The sequence below is a fragment of the Pelodiscus sinensis genome, chromosome 21 (genome assembly GCF_052426305.1).
Source record: "Pelodiscus sinensis isolate ZL-2025 chromosome 21, ASM5242630v1, whole genome shotgun sequence".
Taxonomy (NCBI): Eukaryota; Metazoa; Chordata; order Testudines; family Trionychidae; genus Pelodiscus; species Pelodiscus sinensis.
In genome coordinates, this window is record NC_143072.1 from 28061047 (window position 1) to 28077466 (window position 16420).

Sequence of the window (16420 nt, forward strand, 5' to 3'; positions counted from 1 at the left end):
TCCCCTGATTCATTTGCATTGCTTCTGAGCGGGACAGTTACTCTCCTTATGCCACTAAGGGGGCACCTAAACTATACAGCAATGAGGGGCTCATTGGAGGGGCAGACTTGTAAGTCAACCTTAGAAATGTGTCACTGATTTACATAAAAATGTAAATGGCTTTACATGCTGGCCCTGATTCAGCAAAGCATTTTTGGAGGTGCTTAAAAGTCCACACCCTCACTGTGCCCACCCTTAAGCCTATGCTTAAATACCTCCTGAATTGAGGTTTATTGATCCATTTTAACTTCACTCCTGATTCTCTCAAAAAATTCCCTTCCTGCTACTTTCAAGTATTGTCTTGAGACAGAAGAACCACTGTCAGGATTGTTTATGAGAACAGGAGGAAGAGGCATTTCTGGGCTATGGAACAAAGATAAAGTGTGTTTCACTTTACACAGTATGTAAACTCTGAGCCACACTGATTCTGGGAGGCTGCAAATTCTGTTGGCAATATTTGATTTGGATACTCTTTTGTCTTGTGTTTCAGCCACTCCTATAATACAGCATAATGTAGTATCTCTAGCAGAAAAATATAAGCACCAGCATCCTTTCCACATAGTTACACACTATGTGAAAACCGATTAAAGAACACAACGGAGAATTGTTCTGAATTCCACCAGATAAAGTTCAATAATCACAAGTGCAGAGTAATTCACTTAGGAATCACATGCACAACTTCAAAGTGGGGAATAACTAGCTAAGGGGTAGTCTGCTGAAAACAATCTGGGGTTATAGTGGATCAGAAGCTGAAAACAAATCAGCAATTGGATAGAGTTACAAAAAAGGTGAATATTCTAGGCTGTATCAGCTGGAGTGGTCTGATAAAACGGTTAGAAAACCCAATCAATTTGGAAAGGTTAGAAATACAAGGCAGACTTAGTTGTGAGAAGAGAAGACTGAGGGATGACCTCACAGTCAGGGATCACGGTCTTCAAATACGTGAAGATTTATAATAAAGATAACAGTGATTGCTCGTTCTCTTGGTCCACTGAAGGTAGAACAAGAAGTAATCAGCTTAATCTGCAGCAAGGAAGAGTCAGGTGAGGTGTTAGAAAAAACTAACTCTTGGGGGAGTGGAACTTCTGAGCTGGCTTCCAAGAGAGGCCGAGGAACCCTCATCCCTGGAGGGTTTTCAGAACAGGTTGGACAACACAGGGCAGGGATGGTCTCCGTTTACTTGGTCTTGCCTGGACTTGGTGTCTCAAGTTCGCTTCCAGCCGGATATTTCAGAGTCTCTGATTATAAAGGTTATGAAGTCGAGCAGTCACTAGCTAGGAAATGACCAGGACGACGGTTGCCTGTGTACATGCATTGCGCTGTGGTCTCACTACATGAGTGCATGCTGTTTTCCACAGGCCCGCATGACTCATTCAGTGCACATCACTGTTAAAGGGCAGCTGCTCCAAATGTGGTTTTATACTCACTGTACAGTGTTTGCCCCAGCCTTATTTGCTATCCATTATTCAAATGCTACATTGGAGACAGAATTATTAATTTCCTCATGAGCTTTTCTAAGGCAGCCAGAGCTCCAGGCCCCTTTAAAGTGCTGCACTGCCTGCATTGAGCAGCTCCAAGGACTAGGGGGAGGGTCCAGCGCTGCCATCTGGATGGTGTGGAGGGCTGTCTGCCTCCCCCCTGCCCCTTCCACTGAGGCCCCCTCCCCCTTGCAGGGGCACAGAGCTTGTCCCCCACACCTTGCCTAGGGCCCCCTGGTCAGAGCACCCTTTTGAGGCGAGAGATGGTATTATCCCCATTTTACAGACAGAGAGCTGAGGCACACAGATTAAGATCAAAAGTTTCCACTAATTTTGTGTGCCCAATTTCAGACATCAAGAAGCTGACATTTTTATGAATTCTTAGAATTATATTGACTTTAAAGCACAGCTCCTATTGACTTCAGTTGCCACTGTGTGTCCTCAGTATTGCTGCAAATGAGGCCCCAGGATATCAGATTGGGCACCGAGAAAATGAGAAAGACTTAGTGACCTCCTGTAAAAAGTTTGGTTCCGGTGACTTGTCCAGCATTGCACTGGAATACTGTGGCAGAGACCGAGATAGAATCCAGTTCTATAGGGTTGCATTTAACTGCCTACCCATCAAATAACCCTTTTTCTTCTGGCAATCCCTTGTTTCATTCATTACACACCTTCCCACTTATGCAACAAAAGAGGCAGGGTTGTACAAACCTACTCCTCCAACACAGCTATGATCCAACTCCAGAGCACAATCCACCCTATATACAAAGCGAGTTTGTGATGCAGTGGAAAAATAGTATGTGATCATATAATCAGGCTTCATCATAATGCTTACGCCCAAGGGGGCTGGATTAAGGTTGAATATGATAATTTCCTAACTACTGAGTGCTTGACTTTGTAAACTTAACATCAATTCAATTTTTTGTATAATATCCAGGGTTTTTAAAAAAGCTAACTGAAAAAAACCCCTAAATTCCACTGTGTTGCATCAAATTTGTACCAGCATGAGTTATCAGCAAGGTTGGAACCAATCCATGGTACAGATCTCTGTAAGTGGGGCAAAGTAACTGATAGCAGTAGTAGGTTGGTATCCTCGCTGCAGACAAACAGAGCTAGGGATGGCACACACACTCTGCCAAGGAGATTCACAGCTGTTTGCTGACAGGCGAGGGATGATGGGACTTAGGAATTTTGGGTTCCATTCTAGGCTCTGGAGTGGTGTTCTCTAATGGGCACCAACCCTTCTGCCTCAACTCCTGCAATCTGTTCCTGTTTAGTCTCTTCCCCACCCCCACCAACCCGAGTTCCTTGGCCCAGTCCCATGCTTCTCCCCCCAGTTCTGGTCACCTTGCCCAGCCAGTCTTGTTCCCCCTCTGGGATTGCTCAGCCCGTCTCTCCCCCTCCCCACACAAGGTCCCAGTTTCTTGCCTGGCCAATCTCAGCCTCATACGTCTCTTCCCTCATCCACTACTGGCTCCCAGACTTGTCTCCATCCCCAGGCTCTTCATCCACTCTCAGTCTCCCCCAACCCCACCACTGGCTCCTGGGCCTGCCCCCCCCACTCTAGCTCCATGTCAGATGTGTCTCCTGTGCCCCTGCTTCTCCCCACAGTAGTCCCAATCTCCTTGCTCAGCCAGTCTCAATCTCCCCATCTCCTCTCCTGGGCCCAGTGTCGTTTTCCCAGCCAGTGGTTCCCTAGCCCCAGTCACCTTGCCCAGCTAACCCAGCTTCCTTCTCCCCATCTCCCAGTTCCAACCTCTCCCTCAGTTTCTAGGTTCAGTCTCACCCTAGGCCAGTGTTTCCCAATTGTATTTGGCCACAGAACTCTTTTAAACACAAAATAATTTTGCGGAACCCCTAATAACAGTCTTATATATGGAGCTGAAAAAGTAGACCACCAATAAATACGGATAACAATAACGAATGCTAAACAAGGTCATGAGATCAATATTTCGTTGAATTGCACATATTTAAAAGCAAAAACCACATTTACTGTGTACACATTTTTTTTTAAATCATAAAATGTTATTGTAATGGAATTTTCTCATGGAACGCCGGGGTTCCATGGAACACCATTTAGGAAACACTGCCCTAGCCTGTCCCAGGCTCTTTTCCCAGCTACTCCCAGTTTCTCTCTTCCCACCGCTCCCTGCCCCCCCCCCCCCGACCAGTCCTTCTAGACTCTTTGTCCCCATCTATTCCTTTCCTCCCCCACTTCTGGCTTTTGTTCTCCTACATTCAAATCAGACAGTTTCCGCCTCCGTGTTTCAGCGGTGTCAGCAGGGGGCATCGCTGAGAACAGATCACAAAAGAAAAGAGAGAGGTTCCCACGCTCAGTTTCAGTGCCCAGCCTGGAGCACCTCTAGCCCTGGGCTGTTTTACGCACTGGTGGGACGGGGTTTTCATGTTCTGTTCAGAACTGGGAGAAACTCCAGGGAGCGATCTTCAGAGATTTTAGTGGCTAAAAATCAAAGGAATCTCTACTGAGCATGTGAAAACTGTAACTTTTCAAAGGTGTATAACTGGGCCAAGTTTGGTTTTAAGGGACAGCAAAAGGCACACCCCTGTGACAAATGCCAATCCTTCCATGGGTCAAGTTCCTGCTCCCAAACAGGACAACACGAGAGCTGTTCAAAAAATGGTTTCAAGAATTTCTTAACATGGACAAAACAATGTATTTTCTCCTAGGCAACGTCTGTGCTGCAGCCTTCTTCCGCAAAGCTTATGCAAATGAAGTGCGGAGTAGAATATTGCCATGCTTCATTTGCATAAGCTTTTGCGGAAGAAGGCTGCAGTATAGATGTAGCCTTAGTCTTGTTCTTAGAATTGCTGACTCATTTTGACTGAAATTTTCCATAAACATTCAGTGTGATGCAGACACTTGGCCTGCAAAATTTCAGCCAAATGGTTAAAGCTTGGCAAAATTCAGAGCAAAGGAAAACAGGGTCTTATAATGGCACGTGGAGCCTAATCTTAAAAACAGGTGGTGCCACCCATCTTGGTTTTATATATATATGGCCCATTCGTCTCGAGAGACTGTGGGAAGCAGCGGCAGTGACAATCTATGAGTTGTGCCTGGATCTGCAACTTCTTTCATGGCTTATGCGTCCAATATTGGATTTGCACAGTCGATTACAATAGCTACATGCCAGTCTACTTCCATTTTCATGAGTCTGAGAATTTTTCCTTCTGAGGTGGAGTTCTTTTGAATGACTTGCACAGGTCCTATAAAAAAATGATGTGCCCTGTTTTAATAATTGTCACCAGGTGTTGCGATCTGTTGATGTAGATTCCCAAGAGCTTGGATTGACAAACCTTTTCATAGTGTTTTTACATATATCCTTGAATCTTAACTTTGGCCTTCCTCTTGCCCTTGCTCCACTTGTTAGTTCACCAAAGTGGATTTCTTTGGGAAAGCGTTTATCACTCATTCTCCTCACATTGCCAAGCCACCGGAGTCTTCTGTTGTTAAGGATCGCTGTGAGACTGGGTATGCCACTCTTGATAGGCCATCAGCATTTGAAACTTTATCTTGCCACTTAATATTCATGATTCTGTGAAGACAGCGAAGGTGGAAACTGCTCAGTTTTTTCTCTTGGCGTGAGTAGGTAGTCCAGGTCTCAGATCCATTACGCAAGACCCTTAATACACACGCTTGGTATGTCAGTATCTTTGTTTTCAATGTCAGTTTGGGATTGTTCCATGCTTGTTTCATAAGTCTGCTAAATGTTATGGCTCCCTTCCCAATTCTGATGTTCAGTTCTTCGTCCATGGAGAGATTTGTAGTGACAATAGACCCAAGGTAACAGAATTGTTGAACCACCTCTAATGGCCTGTCACTCAGAATGACCTTGGGTGGTTGAGATACACCTTGAGCGAACACAACAGTTTTCTTCACGCTTATATCGAGAGAGTTTACTAACAGTTTACTAACTCTGGACAGAGAATCCATCAGTGCCTGTAGCGTGTCTTCATTATGTGTGACAAGCGCTGCATCATCTGCGAATAGGAGTTCTCTAATGAGGACTTTCTTGACCTTAGTTTTAGCCTTGAGTCGTGTTAGGTTGTAAAGAGAACCATCTCACCTTCTGTGGAGAAATACATCACTGTGTGAGTTTAGAAATGCACAATTTAATAGGACTGAGAAAAATATACCAAAGAGGGTAGGAGCAAGGACACATCCCTGTTTGACTCCACTCTTCACCACAAAGGGTTCAGATGTAGATCTATCTTGGTTATACAAAACATTTAAACTTTAGAAAGCTAAAGAAATTCACAGACAAAACAGCTTTTATACTGCCTGGTTATAATTTAACACCATTACATGACAATAACATTATTTGAAGCAATTATAAAAATAAAATATATGATTGTAAGCATAGAAATTCAAAGGTCAGGATAAGGACACATCCTTAAATCTAATTCTGTCAGTACCACTCCTCTCCCTATTCATCAGCAATCGCTTTCCACAGCCAGTGACCTCTTCCTTATATCCAATACAGACCATAAGTTATTAGCTATCTATCTATCTATCCTCACCCACCCCATCTATCTATCTATTTGTCTATGTGGGGATAGATAGATTGGGTGTGTGTGTTGGGGATAAATAGATAGATAACCCCTCTATCTATCTATCTATCTATCTATCTATCTATCTCTCTATCTATCTTTTAGAACAATGGTCCCCAACCTGGTGCCCGCAGGTGCCATGGCGCCCGCCGGGCCCTTTACGTGCGCCCGCGGAGCAATCTGGGCTGGCCCCGCCCCCGGGCGTGTGGCAGGTGCCAGCCTCGGGCGCATGGCCGGCCCCGGTCTCGGGTGCGCCGCGCGTGCCCTTGCCGGCCCTGGCCCTGGCCCCGCCCCCGGGTGCACCGCGCGTGCCCTTGCCAGCCCTGGCCCTGGCCCCGCCCCCGGGTGCGCTGCGTGTGCCCTTGCTAGCCCTGGCCTTGGCCCCGCCCCCGGGTGTGCCCTTGCTGGCCCTGGCCTTGGCCCTGCCCCCGTATGCGCAGCGTGTGAGCGGCCTCGCCCCCAGGTGCCCGGCAGCCCCAAAAGGTTGGGGACCACTGTTTTAGAAGCATCTGTCTGTGAGTCCATCTGTGAGTCTATTTGTCCATGAATTCCTCTTAAACTATAACAGCTAGGGCCACTAAATTTGGGATGTAGCTTCCACTTACCCTAACTTAAAGCAAGGTCAGGGGTTGGGTGTGGTAGGCAAACAGGATGTGCCTGGAATTTGATTGTTTTCCATAACATGGAAAGGGAGGGAGCTGATCAGAAGGATGCAATACTGCACAGTCACCACCACGGGCAGTGAGCATACAGGACAGCTATCCAATACAGTGACCACTGGGGGCAGCCGCACCAGGAAGGGAGTAGCCTGCTGGGGATGGGGCTTGCCATTTTGCTGGCCAAGATAAGTGGCCCCTGTCCCAAACCCTTCCCTCTGGTCCTCGGCCCCAGCACCCGACTGGGGAATGGCCCTGCTGACCCCATTGCCATGGCCCCCCGGGCAGCGCAGCTGCACCCCTCCATACCCCGCAGAATCCACAGGCAGTTTCCCTGCACCAACATCACTGGATTGCCCAGCGTGGCCACAATGGGAGCTGGCCCAGGGAGCACCATCAGGGCTGGCCTGTGTGACCTCCCGCCCCTGCTCCCTGAGCTGGGTCAGGGAGCACCATCAGGGCTGGCCTGTGTGACCTCCCGCCCCTGCTCCCTGAACTGGGTCAGGGAGCACCATCAGGGCTGGCCTGTGTGACCTCCCACCCCTGCTCCCTGAGCTGGGTCAGGGACACTGCGGGGGCTGGTCTACGTACGTCCGGTCCCCGGCCCAGAAAGTGCCAGCAGGTCTTCAACACCCCCCCCCCCCCCACTTCAATCTCACCCTGCCTCAGGCCGGGCCTGGGGATAGTCAGCCTGAGGCCCACCCCCTCCGCCCCCGGTCCTGGGCTGGCCCTGGGCAATGCTGGGTAGTCTTCTCGTTTGTACAGAATTGTGGCTTTTTCATTCTTTTTCTTATTAGCATCACAGTCATAGCTATTGACAACTCAACTAACTGAGGAAAGGATTTGTCAGAAAGTGTCCTGTAGGCAGGGCTGGCCTGAGCCATTCGTGTGCCCTGGGCCCCGTGAGCTTGGCGCCACCCCCAGGAGTGCAGCGCATGTGTGGCACGGCCCCGCCCCTGGGCGCCCGACGCATGCGCAACCCTGCCCTGGGCGCCTGGCGCATGCGCGGCTCCCCCCCTCTAGGCGCTCGGCGCATGCGCGGCAGCCCTGCGCTGTGCCCCCTACAATGGGGCGCCCCGGGCAGTAGCCCGGTCACCCCATAGCTTGGGCCGACTCTGCCTGTAGGTCTGATTTCTTTGTCATTTGCATGTCAACATTTCTGAGAGTTATTTGCCTTGCAGTAGCACCTAGTGGCTGCAGCTGGGTTCTGGGCCCCATTGTGTTAGGCACAGTATGAATACAGACAGAGAAGTGTTCTGCACAGTCTGGGGGACCCCCATACTGGGACAGTGTCAGACACAAAAACTTACAAGTATACTGCAAAGCAAACAGGCAGATACAGGACTACATTTTTCTAACAGCATAAAGTAGCAAGAAGATAGTTATGGGACTAAATTAAATTGGATTTAACTCAGACAACTGCTTATGTAGCTGGGGAGTGAGATCCAGAACTTTTCGGTACTACGTCACTGGTTCAAACCGCACCATATCTGGTAGTGCCTGCAAGTTATCATTTTGTCAGGTCTCTGGTTTCTCTGTGGGAAGACTTGGTGGGTCTCAGTTCAGTTTCACAAGACACCAACAGACATCCATGGCTAAGACCTAGGCCACAGAAAGAGATGGAACATTACTGACCCTAGAGGTTTAATGTGGCCCTTATAGGTTAAGCTTGGGCACGCTGCTGGGCCACATGAGGGAGGCTTACATTGGCCCAGCAGTGTGGCTTCCGCATACAAGACTGTCAAGCTGAGACTTTACACTGAAAGGAAAAAAAACAAGGGGAGGAGGAGAAGAGGCAGAACATATGCCACATTGAGATGTCAGATCCCTCACAATTAACCGGCCTACTTTCTTTAATAATTAACTTGCTCCAGGGCTGGGGCCCTGAGATAAACTGTGTGTACAAGAGTCAAACAGATAGTTATAAAGGGTTTGGTGAAAGCCAAAGGAAGGAGAAATTGACAAAGATAAAAAGACAAATAATCAGCATCACTCAGAAACACAGCCACTGAGCTGAACCTGAACCTGAACCTGATGCCTGGAGCCTCACTAGACCATCTAATGTGATATCCTGCTTTGACCTAGAAGGGGTGTAACTTTCACCTTTCCGTCTTCACCTTCTGTTCTATGGGTGCTGCCCTGCACATGAGGAGGGCAGATCTAAAATTTATTGTGAGCAGCCGCACAAGCGCAGTTCGGAGGGAAGTGAAGATTGACCTATGGAGACACTGCGATCAACTGGTTGGTGGCCATGTCTCTAGTAGAAGGATGAATTCCTTCCCTTGGGCAGGCCTGAGTCACTATTGTGTTACCACCTAAGTAACCACACTGAAATAGATGGAGGCCTGTAGCCATAAACACTGGAGTAATGCAGTGGTAAGTCAGAACCTTGGCTGGTGAGGGCACCTTACAGCCCATACACCCTTAGTCTCTCCAGTACAGGCAGTCCCCGGGTTACGTACAAGATAGGGACTGTAGGTTTGTTCTTAAGTTGAATTTGTATGTAAGTCGGAACTGGTACATATTGTAGGGGAAACTCAAACCAAACATTTCTCCAGAGCTCAGTTTTATTCTCCCACACCTCACTTCCCTCAGTCCTTTATTCTCAAGCTGAGGTGTCTGCTGAGAAAAGCCGCTCCGCGTCTCCCTGGTCTGCTGCGGGGGGGAGGAAGGGGGGCGCTAGCTTCACGTCTCCCTGGTCTGCTGGGGGGAAGCAGCTAGTGCGGGGTTGCCTCACCCCGTTTGTAAGTAGGGATCCAATGTAAGTCGGATCCATGTAACCTGGGGACTGCCTGTATTCTGAGGAAAAAAACGCCTGTGGAACATGCTAATTCAGATGACCCTAAGCTCCTGTACTGAAGTGTACACATTTAATTTAGAAGCACAGCAGAAGCCAAAGTCCCTTGAAGAAAAATAGGGTACAAACATTGGGATCATTTCACTGCGGGCAAGGAAAAAGCGTTTGGGATAATAAACAAACAACAGTTAAATTCCAGTGAGGAGGACCTGAAGTTGAGTGGTGACGATAATTTGCAAATTAACTTGTGTAAAGGCTGTTGCTAGTTGTGAAAAATCAAATGAAAAGTAAATGTCTAATTGAGGAAGCCAGTCAAAGTTCATCTGGGCATGCAGGGAGTAAAGCAAAGTGGACTCCCTCAGTTGAGTGACTGACTCAGTTGCTCAATTAGTCTAAGACATAAGTAAATCAGGGAGAAGTTGATACTGTCAGCAAAATCAAGGAATATGTTCAGAACTGCCAGCCTCTTATCTGGGCAGGGTTCAAAGTCACGGCTTGATTTACTTTTCTGGGTAAGTTTTACCTCTCCCTATAAAGGCTCTTCCACAAGGTCACCTAATGCACTGCCCCCTTATTTCTATCCCAGCTCTCTGACAAGATCATTGACTGCTTTGCCCTTTTTCCCACTATAGGATGCAGATACCTGGGATCCCTTCCCTTCTCTTTTCTACCTTGGGAAAAAGAGGCTAGAAACAGGCCTCTGACTGCATGCCTAGTGAGAGAATCTGAATAAGCTTGTGTGCCAGTGCGCCGTTCTCTAACTGTGTGTGCTACCTTTCAGGAGGCCCAGTGTGGCTATGTGATAATCCTGATGGCGCTGTTCTGGTGTATGGAAGTCCTGCCACTGGCTGTTACTGCCTTATTTCCTGTCCTGCTGTTCCCGCTGATGAACATAATGGATTCAACCCAAGTAAGAGATCCGGCTCTTTCATGTGTGTCCATCAGTCTCTGCTCACTGTGTCTGGGATCTCCCATCTGGTCAGCCAGCAGGCCAGGCGTGGTTCCAACATCCTTGCACTTGAGTCACCCAGAGGGAAGACTCCAAAGAATGAATGAGGGGCACAGCTCCTGGAGCGAAAACAAAGGGAAATGCTTAGCACTGGGAAGCATGTAGTCTGCAGAACAGTGTCTCTGACCCTCCTTCAGCAACTGTTCTCGCTCTGCTTTATCTGGCCCCTCCTCTCTCTGACCGTTTTCTCTCCCGTTTTCTCGAACAGGTGTGTATGGAGTATCTGAAGGACACAAACATGCTCTTCATTGGAGGACTGATGGTGGCTATTGCTGTGGAGCACTGGAACCTACACAAGCGCATCGCCCTGCGGGTCCTGTTAGTCATTGGGGTCCGACCAGCACTGTGAGTGAGAACTTCATATAAGTGTGTGTGGGGGGAGGAAGTGACAATGAGAAGATCAGTTTCCATCCAGGGAAGGAGTTTGGAAATCTTCTTATTCCTGATTCAAGAAAGCAGCAAAGTACATGTGACAATGATCTTTAAGAGCTTGATTTGGTCCCTTTCTTTGCATTTGATTCTCATCTCATTTCATCCAGAATGCTGGTGGAGGCTTGGGAGTTCCCTGTGTAATGAACTCTGTGCTTTCCGACATGTACTGCAACCAGTTCTCCTGCTTTCCCCCTTTGTGGGGGAAGCCGATAGCACATGGATCGGACAGAGACATCTCTTAGAGGAGTGTCTATTAATAGAGATGCTCTATGTTCTAGTCAGGAGGAGAGGATGGAAGTATGTGTCAGATCAGATGGGACACAATCAAATGAAAAAGACTAACACATCAGGAAATGGCAGACAAATATATATTTTTAAAGTGCTTCTACACAAATGCTAGAAGTCTAAATAATAAAATGGATAAAGTAGAGTTCCTAGTTTTAAAAGAGGATATTGATATAATCAGTGCTTTTTAAAAAAAAAAAAAAAAAAAAAAAAAAGGTGCCAGTACTCAAGGGAAAAGTTGTTGAACAAAAAAAACAAACAAACAAACAAAAAAAATTGTTGGGGGCTGAAATGTGGCGCTGGGAGCTGGAAAAAAAATCACTGCATGCCCTGAACAGGCTTCTGTCAGGAGCCGAACCGCCCCAGGAAAACAAGTGCCAGTACGCACGGGGGAAATGCTTTTCCTTTTCTGTGTGCTGGGAAAATAGGTGACGGTACGCCATTCTGGGCCATACTGTCACAAAAAAAGCACTGGATATAATAGGCATCACGGAAACATGGTGGAATGAGGACAATCAATGGGACACAGTCATACCAGGGTACAAAATATATCGGAAGCATAGAACAGGTCATGCTGGTGGAGGAGTGTCACTATACATGAAAGAAAATGTAGAATCAAATGAAGTAAAAATCTTAAATGAGCCTAAATGTTCCACAGAATCTCTATGGATAGTAATTCCACGCTCAAATAATAATACAGCAGTAGGGATATATTATTGACCACCTGACCAGGATAGTGATCGTGACTATGAAATGTTAAAGGAGATTAGAGAGGCTATCGAAATAAAAAACTCAATAATAGTGGGGGGTTTCAACTGTCCCCATACTGACTGGGTACAAGTCATCTCAGGATGGGATGCAGAGATAAAATTTCTTGATACCTTAAATGATTGCTTCTTGGAGCAGCTGGTTCTAGAACTCACAAGGGGAGAGGCAATTCTTGATTTAGTCCTAAGTGGTATGCAGGATTTGGTTCAAGAGGTAAATATAACTGTACCGCTTGGAAATAGTGACCATAATGTAATAAAATTTAACATTTCTGTGGTGGGAAAAACACCTCAGCAGCCCAACACTCTAGCATTTAATTTCAGAAATCGGAACTAAACAAAAATGAGGAAGATAGTTAAACAGAAATTAAAAGGTACAGCGATAAAAGTAAAATCTCTGCAAGCTGCATGGAAACTTTTCAAAGACACCATAATAGAGGCCCAACTTAAATGTATATCCCAAATTAAAAAACACAGTAAGAGAACCAAAAAAATGCCATCGTGGTTTAACAACCACGTAAAAGAAGCAGTGAGAGATAAAAAGACATCTTTTAAAAAGTGGAAGTCAAAATCCTGCTAAGAAAAATAGAAAGGAGCATAAACTTTATCAAATTAAGTGTAAAAATATAATGAGAAAAGCCAAAAAGGAGTCTGAAGAACAGCTAGCCAAAAAGTCAGAACATAATAGCAAAATGTTTTTTAAGTTTTTTAAGTACAGGCAGTCCCCAGGTTACATGGATCTGAGGGTATGTCTACACTACCCCGCTAGTTCGAACTAGCGGGGTAATGTATGCATACCGCACTTGCTAATGAAGCCCGGGATTTGAATTTCCCGGGCTTCATTAGCATAAGCGGGGAGCCGCCATTTTTAAATCCCCGCTGCTTCGAACCCCGTGTAGCGCGGCTACACGGGGCTCGAACTAGGTAGTTCGGACTAGGGTCCTATTCCGAACTACCGTTACTCCTCGTGAAACGAGGTGTACCGGTAGTTCGGAATAGGCACCCTAGTCCGAACTACCTAGTTCGAGCCCCGTGTAGCCACGCTACACGGGGTTCGAAGCAGCGGGGATTTAAAAATGGCGGCTCCCCGCTTATGCTAATGAAGCCCGGGAAATTCAAATCCCGGGCTTCATTAGCAAGTGCGGTATGCATACATTACCCTGCTAGTTCGAACTAGCGGGGTAGTGTAGACATACCCTGACTTATATCGGTTACATGGATCTGACTTACTTATAAACGGGGTGAGGCAACTCCGCACTAGCTGCTTCCCCCCAGCAAACCAGGGAGATGCGAAGCTAGCGCTCCCCCCAGCAGACCAGGGAGATGCGGAGCGGCTTCTCTCAGCAGACACCTCAGCTTGAGAATAAAGGACTGAGGGAAGTGAGGTGTGGGAGAATAAAACTGAGCTCTGGAGAAATGTTTGGCTAGAGTTTCCCCTACAATATGTACCAGTTCCGACTTACATACAAATTCAACTTAAGAACAAACCTACAGTCCCTATCTAGTACGTAACCCGGGGACTGCCTGTACATCAAAAGCAGATAGCCAGCTAAACAACCAGTGGGGCCCTTGGATGATTGAGATGCTAAAGGAGCACTCAAAGATGATAAAGTAATTGCAGAGGAGCTAAATGAATTGTTTGCTTCAGTCTTCATAGCTGAGGATACTGGGGAGATCCCCAAACCTGAACCATTCTTTTTAGGTGACAAATCTGAGGAATTGTCCCAGATTGAGGTGTCATTAGAGGAGGTTTTGAAACAAATTGATAAACTTAACAGTAACAAGTCACCAGGACCAGATGGCTTTCACCCAAGAGTTCAGAAAGAACTCAAATGGGACATTGCAGAACTATTAACTGTGGTTTGTAACCTATCCTTTAAATCGGCTTCCGTACCTAATGACTGGAAGATAGCTAACGTGATGCCAATATTTAAAAAGGATTCTAGAGGTGATCCTGGCGATTACAGATTGCTAAGTCTAACATCAGTACCGGGCAAATTAGTTGAAATTATAGTAAAGAATGAAATTGTCAAACATATAGAAGAACATAATTTGTTGGGGGAAGTCAAGATGGTTTCTGTAAAGGGAAATCATGTCTTACTAACCTGCTAGAGTTCTTTGAGGGGGTCAACAAATATATGGGCAAGGGGGAGCCAGTGGATATAGTGTACTTAGTTTTCCATAAAGCCTTTGATAAGGTCCCTCACCAAAGTCTCTTAAGTAAAGTAAGTTGTCATGGAATAAGAGGGAAGGTCCTTTCATGGATTGATAACTGGTTATAAGACAGGAAACAAAGGGTAGGAATAAATGGTAAGTTTTTAGGATGGAGAAAGATAACTAGTGAGGTTCCCCAAGGATCTGTCCTGGGACCCATCCTATTCAACTTATTTATAAATGATCTAGAGAAAGGGGGAAACAGCAAGGTGGCAACATTTACAGATTATACCAAACTGCTCAAGACTGGTAAGACCAAAGCAGACTGTGAAGAGCTTCAAAAAGATCTCACCAAACTAAGTGATTGAGCAACAAAATGGCAAATGAAATTTAATGTTGATAAATGTAAAGTAATGCACATTGGAAGTAAATGTAAAGTAATGCATATGTGCAACATGATGGAGACTAGGTTAGCTACAACTACTCAAGAGAGATCTTGGAGTCATTGTGGCGAGTTCTCTGAAAACATCCACTCAGTGTGCAGCGGCAGTAAAAAAAACAAATAGAAAGATAGGAATTATTTAAAAAGGGATAGAGAATAAGACAGAAAATATCTTATTGACTCTATATGAAACCATGGTACGCCCACATCTTGAATTCTGCGTACAGATGTAATTGTCTCATCTCAAAAAAGATATATTGGTATTGGAAAAAGTTCAGAAAAGGGCAACAAAAATGATTAGATTTTGGAATGGGTCCCATACAAAGAGAGATTAAAAAGACTTGGACTTTTCAGCTTAGAAAAGAGGAGACTAAGGGGGGATATGATGGAGGTCTATACAATCATGACTGGTGTGGAAAAAGTGAATAAGGAAAAGTTATTTACTTATTCCCACAATATAAGAACTAAAGGTCAGCAAAAGAAATTAATAGGCAGCAGGTTTAAAACAAACAAAAGGAAGTTTTTCTTTACTCATTGCATGGTCAACCTGTGGAACTCCTTGCCAGAGGATGTGGTGAAGGCTAGGACTTTAACAAGGTTCAAAAAAGAGCAAGATAGATTCATAGAGGTTAGGTCCATCAATGGCTATTAGCCAGTATGAGTAGGAATGGTGCCATTAGCCTCTGTTTCTCTGAAGGTGTGTGGCAGGGGAGGGATCACATGAAGATTACCTGTTGTGTTCCCTCCCTCTGGGGCATCTGGTATTGGCCGCTGTTGGCAGACAGGATACTGTGCTGGATGGACCGTTGGTCTAACGTGGTATGGCTGTTCTTATACTCCAATTCAGATACTAGCTGGAAGGACTGACTTATGAGGAAATATTTAACATTATGTAGCTAAATGACAGTGGGAAAGGGAACATAACCACCAGAACCATAGAAAAGCACTGTGATAATGATTATGACCCTGGAGTAGGATGGTGGTAGCCAACTGTATAAAAAGAGAGATTAGAAAACCAGAGGCCATTTGGTTTTGAAATGGTAACTGTAAAACAAAATTACAGAGGTCTATAAAATACACAGAGAATGCTGTGTGATCTAATCTCCTTTGACCTATCCCATGAGAACAAGGGAACATTTGAGGACATTACACGACAATAGGGTGAAATAAATAAAACCTCAAATATTTCATTGCACAATTTGTATCTTTCATTGCTGTAAAATAATGGAGTACTATCCAAAGGAGAACTAGACTTTGATATGAATCAGAATAGACCTTGCAGTTATAAAAGGTGAGAGAAATTACAAAGATTATTGATCCTCATGCTTAAACGCATTAACTGATCACTGTTTGAGCTCAAAAATAATTTTTCTCCCAGGCAACAGTGTTATACATTGAGCTGTTCCCCCAGGATAGTATCATTCCACTTTCTGAGCAAGCTTCATCTCATCTTCTGTTAAGGACCTTTTGCGCAGGCATGGCCTGGACACCCCTCTGTCATGGTGATGTGTGTGGGATTCACTGTGCATTCCAAGCCAAAGGCTCTGAGCTGCTAATAGCAGGCACGGGGCTTTTTCCTAACAAAGAAAGCTCTCTTTCCAAGGAGATTCCTCACTGGAAATGCTCACCCTGGCCAGGATGCATTAGCTAGTTAATAGCATTTCCCCAGACAGGACACGCTAAAACTTACCATATGCAGAATTCTAGCCACAGCCTGGAATGGTCTTCACTGCATGCTGTCAAACACAGTGTTGCCATATTTCTGGTTTCTGAAGTGAGCTTCACATCAGTC

General features: G+C 45.7%; 1 protein-coding gene across 3 annotated transcripts in view; it reads left to right on the plus strand.

Annotated features, from left to right (window-relative positions):
- Positions 1-16420, plus strand: part of SLC13A2 (solute carrier family 13 member 2) — a 54164-nt gene that overhangs the window by 15119 nt on the left and 22625 nt on the right. For all 3 annotated transcript variants that reach the window (XM_075904457.2, XM_075904459.2, XM_075904455.2), the window contains 2 exons: positions 10321-10449; positions 10757-10893. In XM_075904457.2, coding sequence (XP_075760572.1) covers positions 10321-10449; positions 10757-10893 — 266 coding nt within the window. The remainder of the gene's footprint in view (positions 1-10320; positions 10450-10756; positions 10894-16420) is intronic.